Source organism: Salvelinus alpinus, chromosome 31, assembly GCF_045679555.1.
Source record: "Salvelinus alpinus chromosome 31, SLU_Salpinus.1, whole genome shotgun sequence".
Classification (NCBI taxonomy): Eukaryota; Metazoa; Chordata; class Actinopteri; order Salmoniformes; family Salmonidae; genus Salvelinus; species Salvelinus alpinus.
Genome location: NC_092116.1, coordinates 13,621,438 through 13,636,629, shown reverse-complemented (window position 1 = coordinate 13,636,629; position 15,192 = coordinate 13,621,438). Strand labels below are relative to the sequence as shown.

Here is a 15,192-nt window from a genome sequence, read left to right as displayed (position 1 = left end):
GTGGAGATTAGAGTTAGCTGACTTTTGAAGTGGAAGCTCAGATGGGGGAACCTGATGTTGCAACTTGTCGGAGTGAAGTGCTTACGACACACTCTCACTTGCACACACACGCACACAAATGCATGGATAACCACCAGTGGCGGTCAGTGCGGTTTAAGATGAGGGAGTACAATGTAGTTTTTTACATGAGCAGGGCCTTATTTCTATTACAGCATATTGGATGACTGTCATTCATATTCCATTCACCCAGCTCAATGTTACAGTGATAGATTTAGGCTACTACATGATATTCAAATTTTCCCTATACCCATCATGAAGTTGCTACAACCTAGTCTATGAATGAAAGTTTACAAGGTAGGTGCACACAGGTCGAGAGAAACATTTGAGGTGACACATGGACAGACAGTGACACATTCAATACCATCTTGCACACTTCCGCTTGCCTCTAGCTGATATAGGGTGTGATCATTAGTCCAACAGGTGCAAAGGAGAGTTTCTATTGGACAAATTCAGGTACTGTATGTTTGTCCTCGTTTTGTTCCGTTTAAGAAAATGTTTTCAACAGAATCGTCGGAATGAATACACCCCGATCATGTGTAAACACAGTTTCATAACAGCCACGTTATATTCCTTCTCGCATCTATGCGCTCTCCTCCTCTCACCTTTTCCCTTCGTCGCTTGTGGACGTCAATGCACAACACATCAGCTGTATGTGACCAGGTGAAAAAACCTTTCCAAGCCAAACGATAGCATAACCGCTACACACAGCCTACATCGTTGTCAGCATATTAGTTAAAGTAACGTCATAGTCAACATAGCTAACAGAACTAAAGTGTTAGTAAACCTGCTACAATCATGGAGTAATGCTACAGTGTGCAGTCAATAAGCAGTTTAGCACTTACACCGGCGGGCCCTGGTGGCAATAAATTAGTTAAACCAAAAGCTTACCTTGACTTGGAAGAGTTCCAGTGTTGTGTTGGATAGTCATAGCCAGCTAGCTAACATAGCATCCCTCTGTTTGAGCAGGGTGTTTTAGTAGGCTAAACTAGCTAGCTGCATTTGCTATCTAAAAAATGACAAAATCTCTCTCTTACTTCACCTTCATTTTGGAAGACATTAATTTGTTCAAAACTGTTCAACTATTGTCTTTCTCTCTTTGAGTCAACTACTCACAACATGTTATGCACTGCATGCTAGCTGTATCTTATGCTTTCAGCACTATTCTTTCTCTGATCCTTTGATTGCGTGGACAACATGTCAGTGCATGCTGCAAGAGCTCTGATAGGTTGGAGGATGTCCACCAGAAGTTGTCATAATTACTGTGTAATTCTATGGAAGGGGGTGATAACCATGAGTCTCCTAGGTTTTGTATTGATGTCAATGCACCCAGAGAAGGATGGAAACTAGCTGTCCTCCGACTACACCATGGTGCTACCCTACAGAGTGCTGTTGAGGCTACTGTAGACCGCCTTTGCAAAATAGTATGTTTTAATCGATTATTTGGCGACGTGATTATACTTAGTATAGTTTTATCATAAAATGATAAATGGTTTTCTTTTTATGAAAATCACTAAGGAGGATGGTCCTCCCCTCCACTGATAAGCACGCACACACTCACTAGGGATGTGCACACACGGATAAGCACAAATGGTCTCTCTCTCTTTCTCACACACACACACACACACACACACACACACACACACACACACACACACACACACACACACACACACACACACACACACACACACACACACACACACACACACACACACACACACACACACACACACACACACACACACACACACACACAGGATGTGCACTGTTAATTTGGCCAATCAAAGTGGCAACGAGGCTCAATGTGTAGCAAGTGAAGTGAGCGTTCACTAATTTAATGAAATATCTCGATTTGTAGCGAATGTTAAAATAATTCACGTTGGGGATTGAACTTCATCATAATAAACACATTTCAGAGCGTAAAAAGCAATGTTTGGACCAGGGATTTTGGCACCGCTAGGTTTCCACGCATTATCTGCCCAGCAGAGTAGACACTGGGGGCCTGGTTCCAGCTTATAAAGAATGGTTAAACTAAGAAAATATTGTCCTTAGTATAAATATACTGAACAAAAATATACGCGCAACATGCAACAATTTCAAAGATTTTACTGAGTTACAGTTATATATAAGGAAATCAGTCAATTTAAATAAATCAATTAGGCTCTATTCTATGGATTTCACATGACTGGGCAGGGGTGGAGCCATGGGTGGGCCTTGGAGGGCATAGGCCCACCCCTTGGCAGCCAGGCCCACCCATTGGGGAGCCAGGCCCAGCCAAGCAGAATTAGTTTTTCACCACAAAAGTGATTTATTACAGACAGAAATACTCCTCAGCACCACAACACCCCACATCAGACAATCTCATTGTTCCTATCTATCTTCTTAACACTCTCTCCAGTCTTTTTCTCTTAGTCACTTTCTTTATTTCTCTATTCTCCTTCTTTGTCTTTTGATTCTCCAGGGAGAAAGGCAAGCTTTTGGTATGAATGAAAGATGGATGAAGCACATTCTACAAAGACACAATTCTCACCTCACAATTAAACATTAAAGTGAATTTAAAATACCACCTTTGAAACGCATCGAGTGTGTTAAAAGCAAAAAAAGCAATTCCAGGAGGAAAATCTCCCTCGAACAAGTTGAAAGCCTATACACAAATACACAGTGGTATATTGAGGAAAGGGATCAATTAGCTCGACAAAAATGTAATCACCCTGATATAATAGTCGAGTGAGCAATTGTTTCTTTGATAAATGTGTGTATTTTCCTCCCAGTATGTACGGTGTCCACATTAGGACAGCCAAAAGGACACAGACACCTATCCCTTGTTACTCCAAAGCTGTCCTAATATGGACACCGTAACAATGAAGACTTAGGAAAGAGGCAACCCGCATCACCTACATCATCAGCGAACAACTCCATGACGAAGGTGGCCACGCTCCCATTGATGCCGATGAAGAGGTTGATGCAGGTCAGCACCACGTAGGCCGTGCTGGGAACGTTGAAGATAAACGAGGCTGGGTACATCATGGGTGTGATAGACCACCTGAAAACACAGATGGTTAACTGCATAGAAGTTTTCATATTTTACCATTTAAACAGCACAGTATGAAATGAGACAGGGGGAGATACATGAAGAGGGGTATACAGACTTGAAGGAACAGTTTGCACTTTAACCTCATAGTCATTCTATCATTTCAAATCCAAAGTGCTGGAGTACAGAGCCAAAACAACGACAAATGTGTCACTGTTCCAATATGTTTAGAGCTCACTGGACTGTACTGACTGTGGCATACCATGTGGAAAACTGTGAATTTGAAGTTGAACAACACTCAAATATTATTTGTAGAGTGCATGAGATGTTTGCTGACAAAGCACTATGTGGGCACAAAAGGATCTAATAAGTCAATTTGACCTTTCCGTACTGCAATACAAACATTTCAAACTTCTTGCTCCATATGAACATTACATCTATAGTCCAATCACATTGTTCTAATTTTTCCTGAAACTTCTTTGAACCGAGTAAGTCAGCACATAAAAATATGGATATCATTTTGGTTCTACTTACCCATACATCATCAGCAGCAGAATCAAAGCTGGTAGGTTAGAAAGGGACACGTAGGCTTTTTGTTGGAAGCACAGGAAGATGACGATGACTATTAGACACGGGACTATGTAGTTACACTGTAATAAAGCACACAAAACCCATTAGACTCTAGTTACACTGTAATAGAACACACAAAACCCATTAGACTGTAGGTACCCTGTAATAAAGCATGTATAACCCCTTATTAGACTATGTAGATACACAATAATAAAACACACAACCCCTTATTGGACTATGTATTTATACTGTAATAAAGCACACAACCCCTTATTGGACTATGTAGTTACACTGTAATAAAGCATGTATAACCCCTTATTAGACTATGTAGTTACACTGTAATAAAGCATGTATAACCCCTTATTGGACTATGTAGTTACACTGTAATAAAGCATGTATAACCCCTTATTGGACTATGTAGTTACACTGTAATAAAGCATGTATAACCCCTTATTGGACTATGTAGTTACACTGTAATAAAGCATGTATAACCCCTTATTGGACTATGTAGTTACACTGTAATAAAGCATGTGTAACCCCTTATTAGACTATGTAGTTACACTGTAAAAAAGCACACAACCCCTCATTAGACGATGTAGTTAAACTCTCTGAAAGAAAGAAAATATGTTGAACTCCAATAAATGTGAATTCTATAGATTAGGTTTTAATTCGCTTTCCCAGCTACCCTCTTTCATTTGCTCATTAACAAGAGAGCAATCTATTCCCCTTCATATGAGGAGACGATTCTGAGGCTGGCCTGACTGGACAAATCTAATGAAAACCATCTCGCAATGTACCAAACTGTGGTACAGTTGAAGTCGGAAGTTTACATACACCTTAGCCAAATACATTTAAACTCAGTTTTTTCACAATTCCTGACATGTAATCCTAGAACAAATTCCCTGTTTTAGGTCAGTTAGGATCACCACTTTATTTTAAGAATGTGAAATGTCAGAATAGCAGTAGAGAGAATGATTTCTTTCAGCTTTTATTTCTTTCATCACATTCCCAGTGGGTCAGAAGTTTACATACACTCAATTAGTATTTGGCAGCATTGCCTTTAAATTGTTAAACTTGGGTCAAACGTTTCAGGTGGTCTTCCACAAGCTTCCCACAATAAGTTGGGTGAATTTTGGCCCATTCCTCCTGACAGAGCTGGTGTAACTGAGTCAGGTTTGTAGGACTCCTTGCTCACACATGCTTTCTCAGTTCTGCCCACACATTTTCTATAGGATTGAGGCCAGAGCTTTGTGATTGCCACTCCAATACCTTGACTTTGTTGTCCTTAAGCCATTTTGCCACAACTTTGAAAGTATGCTTGAGGTCATTGTCCATTTGGAAGACCCATTTGCGACCAAGCTTTAACTTCCTTACGGACGTCTTGAGATGTAGCTTCAATATATCCACATCATTTTCCTGCCTCATGATGCCATTTATTTTGTGAAGTGCACTAGTCCCTCCTGCAGCACAGCACCCCCACAACATGATGCTGCCAGCCAGTGCTTCACGGTTGGGATGGTGTTCTTCGGCTTACAAGCCTCCCCTTTTTTCTCCAAACATAACGATGGTCATTATGGCCAAACATTTCTATTTTTGTTTCATCCAAAAAGTTTCTCCAAAAAGTACGATCTTTGTCCCCATGTGAAGTTGCAAACTGTAGTTTGGCTTTTTTATGGCGGTTTTAGAGCAGTAGTTTCTTCCTTTCGGAGCGGCCTTTCAGGTTATGTCGATATAGGACTCGTTTTACTGTGGATAAAGATACTTTTCTACCTGTTTCCTCCAGCATCTTCACAAGGTCCTTTGCTGTTGTTCTGGGATTGATTTGCACTTTTCGCACCAAAATACGTTCAACTCTAGGAGACAGAACACGTCTCCTTCCTGAGCGGTATGACGGCTGCGTGGTCCCATGGTGTTTATACTTGCGTACTATTGTTTGTACAGATGAACGTGGTACCTTCAGGCGTTTGGAAATTGCTCCCAAGGATGAACCAGACAAAAATCTTAGTTCTTGGCTGATTTCTTTTGATTTTCCCATGATGTCAAGTAAAGAGGCACTGAGTTTGAAGGTAGGCCTTGAAATACATCCACAGGTACACCTCCAATTGACTCAAATTGTGTCAATTAGCCTATTAGAAGCTTCTAAAGCCATGACATTTTCTGGAATTTTCCAAGCTGTTTAAAGGCCCACTGGAATTGTGATACAGTGAATTATAAGTGAAATAATCTGTCTGTAAACAATTGTTGGAACAATTACTTGTGTCATGCACAAAGTAGATGTCCTAACCGACTTGCCAAAACTATAGTTTGTTAACAAGAAATGTGTGGAGTGGTTGAAAAACGAGTTTTAATGACTCCAACCGAAGTGTATGTAAACTTCCAACTTCAACTGTATATAAGAATATCAATATTCTATCTGAAACAAGTTTTACAATCATGATATTGGCTAATGAATCTCTAAATACTGCAATAGGCATGATGCATCGATGTGGGAACAAAACTATATAAATAAAAAGAACATATGTGATTTGCAAACTTCTACTCCACAGTTCCCCCTCTGTGCCTCATATCTTTTAAAGGAAGGGTATTGAAAGCGGTCGAAAAGCTCTGCCAGATGGTGAGCTTAAGCATTTTCTCTAGATAATCCTGAATGAATCGTGAATAATGAGAAGTGAGAAAGCTACAGACGCACAAATATCATGCCCCGAAGACATGCAAACCTCTCACCTTTACAATAACATGGGAGGTTAGCAATTTTTGGAGGGTATAATATTTGTAATCATGGCAGCATCTACATTCAATACATTTGAAGTACACAGCCAAAAGAAGAACAAATGCTTCACTGTCCCATTGGGAAGCGTTCAGGGAGAGCGGAGATGCTTAAGCTCCCCATCTGACAGTTTTTCGACCGCATTCCTAAAAAAATGTGACTCTCTGCATAATTACATATGTCTATCACTTTGTTAGCATTCATCCAGCATAATGGCTAATAGTTCTGAGTTACCTGACAGACGGTTTACCTCCATTAAGTCTGAGGGAAAGTGCTCATGTTCTACCACTTTGCATCCCTTTTTGCCACTGCTAAACTTGTTGAGCACAACAAATCGGAACAGCCGGTGTCAATAATTCAACGCTAGCCAATAACAGTTACACAGGCATGGACTTCCGAGCAGCCATTGCGATCACAGGTACATTTGCCATTTGCCATACTTTTATTTGAGGTTCATTCTTATCCATCCCTTCCTCACGGTGGACGGTAGAAGGCCATTGCGTACCCCCTGGTGTGGTCTCCAATTAGGGGTAAGATGGCGGAGAAACCAAAGGTTTGCTGGCATCAGAACCTCAGGTGCCACCAACTGCCATTGTTGCCTGACTAACCAAACTCCCTGTTCCGGCAAAACGTCATCCCACGCCCACGGACGATTGTTTCTTCTCTGCAATGAGTCAAGATTTGAGTACCTCCTTGACAATTTCTAGAATGCAAACATATTCTAACCGTTCTGATTGGTCTCAGAAACTGATGGGTTGGGCCAGAACACATGTGGGTTACACAGCGTTTTGATAATCTTTCATTGGCTTTGATACTCTGATTGGTTAGAAATGATCCAATCGCTGATGACTTTGTTTTGTACAACACCCTAAACGACTTCAATGATGGCAGTCTCAGACTGAAGTATGTAGGGAACATAGAGTAGTGTCAGGTAACTACTGTTTTGCCCTTGAGCAAGATCTTAACACCTAATGTGTTCCAGGGGCCCTTCTCTGTGGCTGACCCTGTTCCTTGCATGTGTGTATGTGTGATGTCTGGGGGGTTGGGAATGACATAAGACAGCAAAAAGACACATTTACGATTCACATTGGACAATAACGTTGAATTCTGTACTATTAAATTCTCTAATGAAGATAGCCTACAATATCCCAGGCGAAGTTGGCGACCCAGTAGACGGTCGGGTTGACGCCACTGACAAACTGCAAGTGCTTGGCCTTGCTGACACGCTCCTGGATGAGGAAGAGGACGAAGCTTGCTGGGATGAAGGACATGGCAAAGATGACACAGATGGACACCACCACATCGGTGGAGGTGGCGGCCCTGAAGGAGAGAAAACAGGAAGTTGAGTACAAGTTTGATCCTGTGTGATCTTCTAGCATGATCAATAGGTCTGGTTGATATTTCTAGAACTGGTAAAGGGTCAATTGTTTTAAAGGGGAAGTTTAGTATTTTACAACTCAATGTTAGATGATAAACCCTAATCTATGATTTGCTTTTCTTTAAACAGCCACTACAAACGTCAGCTAACTGTAGCAACTGCTAGCTAAAAATACATTGTGATGGGAGCAAAACAATTGTCAAATCACCTATAAGTAAGGTCAAACCAAATAATTGAGTTTATTTCAGTTGATTTCTTTTTTTCCCAGGTCCCACATGACCCAATCACTGACATGAATTTTTAACAAGCTAGCGGTAGATAAAGTAAGGTGAAGTGACCTCTTAAAGAAAACCGAACAATGGATTACAGTTCTCCCGGCCCACAGACTACTTTCAGTGTGCAGAACCATCTAGCATGAAGTTGTAAAATATTGAACTCCACCATTAAGACTGATTGATTTTTCTAGTATCGATCCATCAATCATGAAATGTATTCATTACTCTTTCACATCTTCTGTCATGTGCTCTACAGTAACCTGGCCTAAACCCGTACAGATCAGTCCTAAAGGACCATACAATATTTAGTCTGGTGTGTGAACAGCTTGTTTTTATAATTCTATAAGTGTTTTGTTTCCGTGCGTTTCCCATGAAGCAGTCACCACTTACAAAATAGTGTTTTGTTTCCGTGCGTTTCCCATGATGCAGTCACCACTTACAAAATAGTGTTTTGTTTCTTTTGCTTCTTTCCCATAATGGATTAATGACTCATTAGGAAACAGTAGGAGTAGCCAGAGGAAAACCGAGGACACATTTGAAACCCATATACTTCCTTTACTAACAAACAAGAGCCAGAGGCCACTCAGAACTTTCCCCTGACAATTAGTCCTAACACGCGAGGACTCTAGGGAGCAGATAGGGTCACAGTGGTAAAGAGGGAAAAAATCCTGTCCGAGAAATATGTTATGAACTTGACATTGGATGCATTCCAAATGGCACCCTATTCCCTATATAGTGCACTACTTTTGACCGGACCCCTATGGGCCCTTGTCAAAAGTAGTCCAGGGATCTGAGGCCAATGTCTGCTTAGCCCTCAGGGGCTGTAGATAGAGGAATGGTCAAGAGGCCTTTCGGTGGAAGTAAGCCCCATAACCTTTCCAGGTGTTGAGTTTCATTCTGAGTGAAATCTCACACTTTCTGCCCCAGTCTTGTCATTAATCTTGCCTTTGACCTGGAATGAACACAAATGCTACTGAAATGTTTTACCTATACTTTAGTTGCTCTGGATAAGAGTTTCTACTTAATCCTAAAAGCACCAACATATTTATAACCCTGAAAGCACCAACAGGAGTCATTTTTTTATGGTGATGATTGTATGTCAAGCTGTAACACTTTTTCTTTTATTAACCTTTTGTAACACAAGTAAATGGTTTTAAGTCCCCTAAATAAACATATTAAAAAAGATCCACACATTTACAGTCAAATTTGGTGTCAGTCAAAAAATATGCTTTTGTATGTTTTTCATGTTTTGAACAGTTATTTTGATCAATTTCAAAGCAACATTCAAAGCGCTATTCATTCACGGTGCTGTGTTTCTGTGATACTCAAAGACTGATAAATTGGTGATTAAGCTAATCTGACACACCTTTACAACCTAAAATGACTGCTGATATGAGCGATATGGGCAGCGGTGCCATCAGACTTAAAGCTCTAACTTTGGAACGCTATGGGCTATCAACTCACGTCCAATGGCGAAGGTGCATAAAGATGGAGGAATTCAGATAGGACGTCCTTGTTTTTAGACCTACCTACAGAGTTCTTAAACTACAGTGTGCGACATGATTCAATATGTCAATAGTATTGGGATCAAGTTTACTGTGCTATTGCTAAAACAAACAAAAAAAGTCATGGAAACTCAGAGCACGGTCTGATATGGCAAACTTAGAAAATTAAGCATTTATGGTAAGTACAGATGGGCCGCCAACTTTATGCATGTCCGCTATTGCATCTGAAATGTGAGACTCTCAACTTGATATAGAGACATTGACTGAAAGCTAAAAATGTATTCACGTGTTGTAGTTCTTTTTCAGTTATAGTGGCTGCCACGGCCCCAAGGGGCCAAATTAGGGCTGGCTCCATACCTATATATTTTCAGGGTACTTACATCTACCTCTGTGACAAATGTGGTGCTTTTATCTCAAAGTGAACTATTGAGTCAAAATGTTCAGTTTAGACACACCACTAGTACACAAAAGGGAGATTATTTTTCATTTCTCCATATTAAACTTTTCACACGTGAGTTACAAATATCTTACGGTCGCCGCAGTGCGAGTTGTTTTATGCACGTGATGTCAGAATGCACTCACTGTTTGAAATTGTACTCTCTTCTCATCTTTGTTTGACGCGGAAAAAACAAACATGTTGGAGCTCACAAACTACCCATCGGCAGATTACTTTCAATTTTTAGAAAGTGTTTTACTAAATTATCTCGATCGATGGTGAGCTCACCCAAGATGTGATGAATTGTAAATAGTAATTGCTATTAGCTAACTGATATTGTGGTTTCTGTCAGCTGAGAGTTAGCTAAATATTACAGCTTGTGTTATGTCAATCTTTCATCAGTTAGCGCTAGGACAAATGTAGCCTAGATTTTCTGGTTTGGATGATTGTGTTGAGCTGTCGCTACTTCTGTGAATGTCTGAACATTTCATTCAAAAATAAACTGGTCACATTCAGGACATAACTTTGTAAGGACTGTGTTTGAGCAAAATGTTTATGTGAAAAAACAGTGTGGCCTGCTCAAACGCTGACTTGCGTCAATCGAAACTGGACATTCTAAATAAGCATTCTAATTACACCGGGTTGTGCGCACGCTGCAGAGAACATGAAATCATAGTACATTTTATAATATTTTTTTCACTAGTTGCTTGACAAAGTCCTTACATTTTAGGAGGATAAAAAAATTGGTTTCGAAATTATGTTTTTGACACCTTGGTGCTTTTTGGGTTAATGACTAAAACGAAACCAAATGTCGAGTATTAGCAGACAAGTCCCATATGGTTTTATAGGTAAAATATGGCCGGTTGGACCAATTCTATCTATGTTCTATAATATACTGTTAGTTTTTGTATTAGCTTGTTACCAATAGATGACTCAATTTGACCGAATTCTCTTTTTGACTTGCAATCAGGCAAAACTACTGAAAACATTTCCGAGAACCAATGACGATTCTTCATGGAAACTCTTGGTCCTCCATGCTGTTTGAATATCATTCACCCCGCTAAAGGCATGTTGTGCTTTCTTGCCTTCCATACTTTCACATTCTGTCAATTCAGAGCTCCTGCTGGTCTCTTTTGATGAATAGATCACCCTCTTTCTGCTCTCTGCTGTCACATCTAACAGAGTTTCGGGTAGGAGGAGGTTTTGGAAGTTCACAAACAAGAGATGGAAACTGCACCAGAGAGGTGCTGGACTTTTGACGTCAAAGGTCATTCAACAGCACTTCAATTATTCATGTTGTCTGGTATTGAGTGTGCCAAAATAAAAAACGTCCTCCAAATTGATTTATTTTTTCTATTTTATCCACATTGAAGAAGAAACAGTAGAGGAGTTGGCGATTATAGATGTTAAGTTCTTAGATAGCCTCCTGTGTAATTTATTAGCTAATTGCAGATTGCAGGCAGTGGGCGACCACGTCTTTAGCTTAAGATCTAACGAGAGGCTCAAAGAGTTCATCTCTTTCCCAACTCACTTGCGAGGGGCAAGGCGCAACCGTTTCTCTCTCCTCAGAAGCTGCTGACCTCTCTTTCATAAGAATCATTCTTCATTTCCAATGTTTTGCTCTCAAAACGTCCTTGCTGCGTCCGCTTATTTAGCTGTGAACCAGACTACAGTATATTCGACCACCTCCTCACACACACGCACACACATACAGACAGACCGACAGGCAGGCAGGCACACACACACACAAACGTCCCTCCTCCCTCCCCACCCTGCCACAATCTCACACCAGACTACATGCCAGGTAATTAACATATGACATTAGTCGTCACGTGCAGCCCCGCCATGGCCTGGACGTAATTGGGATGCGTAAACATGAAATAATTTACGCAGTGGGTGCTGCCCCACTTTCAACAGTTTTCAACAGGCTTATCTAGACCGCACTCAACAGGTCCAAAGATTATTTGAGGCAACTGATTGGCTAATGAGGTAACCCTGAACAAGGGCTAGCGGCTTATCACGGTGAGGGAACACAAACCCTGCTAGTAAAGTAACAAGCTGTATAGTTGGGGATAAGCTTTTAATGTGTTTTAATGTGCCTGGTCTTTCCAGTTGTTTTTGCCCAAGGTCTAGAGTGAGGTATGGCTTCAAAAAGCCATGGAGGGGGGGTTAGAAAACCATAATGAAGTGGTCAAATAATCATCTGTTTTTCAATTGTTTAGGTAAACAATTTTCCATTCCAGTATATGTAGCCATAATGCAAATCTGTTCATTCTATTGAACACAGAGGGACTAGATGTCCAAATAATTACTAGTTTCTCAACATCTGTTTGGTGCTACCGATGTAAAAAATAAAAAAGTAAACTCATGACAAAGGATTTTTCTTTCTAACTACCCGGAAAAACAAATACTTTCTTTGAAGACCGTACGCAAAGCCCTAAATGTCAAGCTCTCTTTTATTAAAGGACATTGGGGATTTAGTGACTGAACAGGTCTCTCTCTCTCTGATTCACTGAAGTCAAGCTCCAGGTCACATAGAACCACCATAATGATTTACTGTGTCTTCTTACGCTAGCAGAGCACTGCGGTCAGTCAAACAAAATGCCTGGACAGAGGCTATCCCCGAACACAACCACCCCTCCATGTTTCCCTATCTGATACATTGAAAACCATACTTTGAGTGGGGAAAAAATCTTGAATTAAGGCAATGATGCAGGGACACGAACACGATCACATAGGACACCCTAGCTTTTTTCCTCTAGTAATTAATTTTACATGGAAGGAGAATCCCAAGTTAATCTCTAGATCATGGATAATAAATTACAGGCAGGGCCCACATGGAGATTGAGAGAGCAAGAGAGAGAGACAAAGAGACACAAACAGAGACAAAGACAGAGAGATTTGTCTTGGGCTGAATTTATGGGTTTGGAAGCTGTCGTAATTATCTTCTAGCCAAGCCAGCTTCTCTCTCTAATTCACCACTGTTGCTAACACCCGGCCACTACATAAATACCTTACTTGGTACCACAACAAAGGAACAAGGAATTAAATGGTATCTGTGGCATGATTGATTGCGTCCACAGGATCTCATCAGGTTTCAACATCGAAACTGACATTTCAGCAAACAAAGTGTGAAAACTAAGCATCTACAGAGAAAGATGTACAGGACAACACAAATAGAGCTTTATGTTATGTTATGCTATGTAATGTTATGCTATGCTACAGGTAACTGCCAAAATAATGGAAACATGAGTAAATGAGGGATACAAAGTATATTGAAAGCAGGTGCTTCCACACAGGTGTGGTTCGTGAGATGATTAAACAATTAACATCCCATCATGCTTAGGGTGTATACAAATGCTGGGTAGGCCATTATTTTGGCTACCATGGCTGTGCCCCCATAGAATGCCAATGCCCCAATCCACAGGGCACGAGTGGTCACTGAATGGTTTTATGAGCATGAAAACGATGTAAACCATATGCCATGGCCGTCTCATTCACTATATCTCAACCAAATTGAACACTTATGGGAGATTCTGGAGCCGCGCCTTGAGACAGCGTTTTCCACCACCACTAAAACACCAGATGATGGAAATTCTCTTGTAGGAATGGTGTCGCATCCCTCCAATAGAGTTCCCGACACTTGTAGAATCTATGCCAAGGTGCATTGAAGCTGTTCTGGCTGGTGGTGGCCCAACGCCCTATTAGGACACGGGAATGTTGGCGTGCTATTAGTGCTATTATATGCTACTGTATGTTTTCATATGTTAAGTAATTATGTTATGCTATATTACTCTGTATTATGCTTACACTATATGTTACTGTATGTTACATTACCTCATTTCAGCGAGGGGTTTGCTCGATGATGGAAATTAGATCGATGATAGACTCAGACTGCATTAGACAGTGGAGGCTTGTGGTTCTGTACTTCTATAACGCCCTCATTGACACTAGAGATCTCATGGGGAAGCTTCAGGGCTCCAGACTGATCACTTGGGTTATAAAGCAACAGTATGTGAAAGCGGGCGGTCCCCGTGGGATCGCCTCTAGTGTGCTATTACTAACACAAATCTATATCTCTGTCTTTAATTCTCTCTTTCTCTCCGTCACTCTTTATTTCTCTGCCTTTCTCTCCCATCTCTATTTCTCTTTATTTCTCAGAGGGCCTCATCCTCTCAATCTCCCTATTCATCTATACCCCAGCCCAATACTATCCCTCTCCCTCTCTCCACTTTTCCCTCTCCATCTCAGACTCCTGCTACTTGTTCTGCCGCTCCAGCTTCCCTCACTCCCTCCCCCTCTGTCTAAACCCCTTCCTCCCTCCCTTTGGCTCCGCTTGGCCTGTCGTACAGGTGACAGAACAGGTATAGGGTAAAGTTACCCATAGATGCTGATCTTGGGTCAGCGTTGCATTTTCCCCATGTATGGTTACAGTTAGGATTGGAGAAGGGTAACTGATCCTAGATCTGTACCTAGGGGAACCCCAGAGCTGATACAACCCGACTTACATTGCCTGGTAGGAAAGCTGAGCTTTGGTGAGGTTGAGGGGGTGGCTGGAGGCGGAGATTCCATACTCCCTGGGGTCATGACCCGGCGGCAGGTTGCCTCTCAGGATGGCGTTGTTGGCCACATTGAGGAACGATACAATACCGTGCCACGCCTGGTTGTAGAACCACACCTGGAGACATGACAGATGGTTTATTGCTGCTATAGTTCAAAGACAATATAAAGCATATATACAGTTTCCCGGACAAAGATTAAAGCTAGTCCTAGGTTAAAAAGAATGTTCAATGGAGATTCTCCATTTAAAGTTGTTGTTTTTTATCCGCTGGAAGACCAGCCCATGGAGTGTACCTTACTCCGTACCTATGTAGCGCCAAAGCAAGTGACAACAGTTATCAAGATGTGGAAACACTTAGCATAACATAACCATTACTCCATGGTATAAGTAAATCTGTTATGGAACTATATTGCATCATCAGATATGCAGGAGGCAGTTAGCAGTTAGCACCACTGTTAATTTAGCTAATTCTGAGTGGAAAAGTGATGATTTACTTATTTTATGGAAATGATGCAGAGTGCTCCTGGTAATTAGTCCAGTTAAATGCCAATGTAAAGCATGGGCCTTGCCATGCTTAATACATGAAAACAATTATATTTTCATTACATA

The 15,192-nt window shown here is 41.0% G+C and overlaps 1 protein-coding gene across 1 annotated transcript in view; it reads right to left on the bottom strand.

Moving 5' to 3' along the window:
- The window catches only part of LOC139561288 (phospholipid-transporting ATPase ABCA1-like), a 230,979-nt gene that overhangs the window by 55,734 nt on the left and 160,053 nt on the right, over window positions 1–15,192 (bottom strand). The window contains exons 36-39 of the mRNA XM_071378277.1: window positions 14,531–14,700; window positions 7,571–7,748; window positions 3,626–3,741; window positions 2,959–3,103 (exon numbers count right to left, since the gene is read on the bottom strand). Coding sequence (XP_071234378.1) covers window positions 2,959–3,103; window positions 3,626–3,741; window positions 7,571–7,748; window positions 14,531–14,700 — 609 coding nt within the window. The remainder of the gene's footprint in view (window positions 1–2,958; window positions 3,104–3,625; window positions 3,742–7,570; window positions 7,749–14,530; window positions 14,701–15,192) is intronic.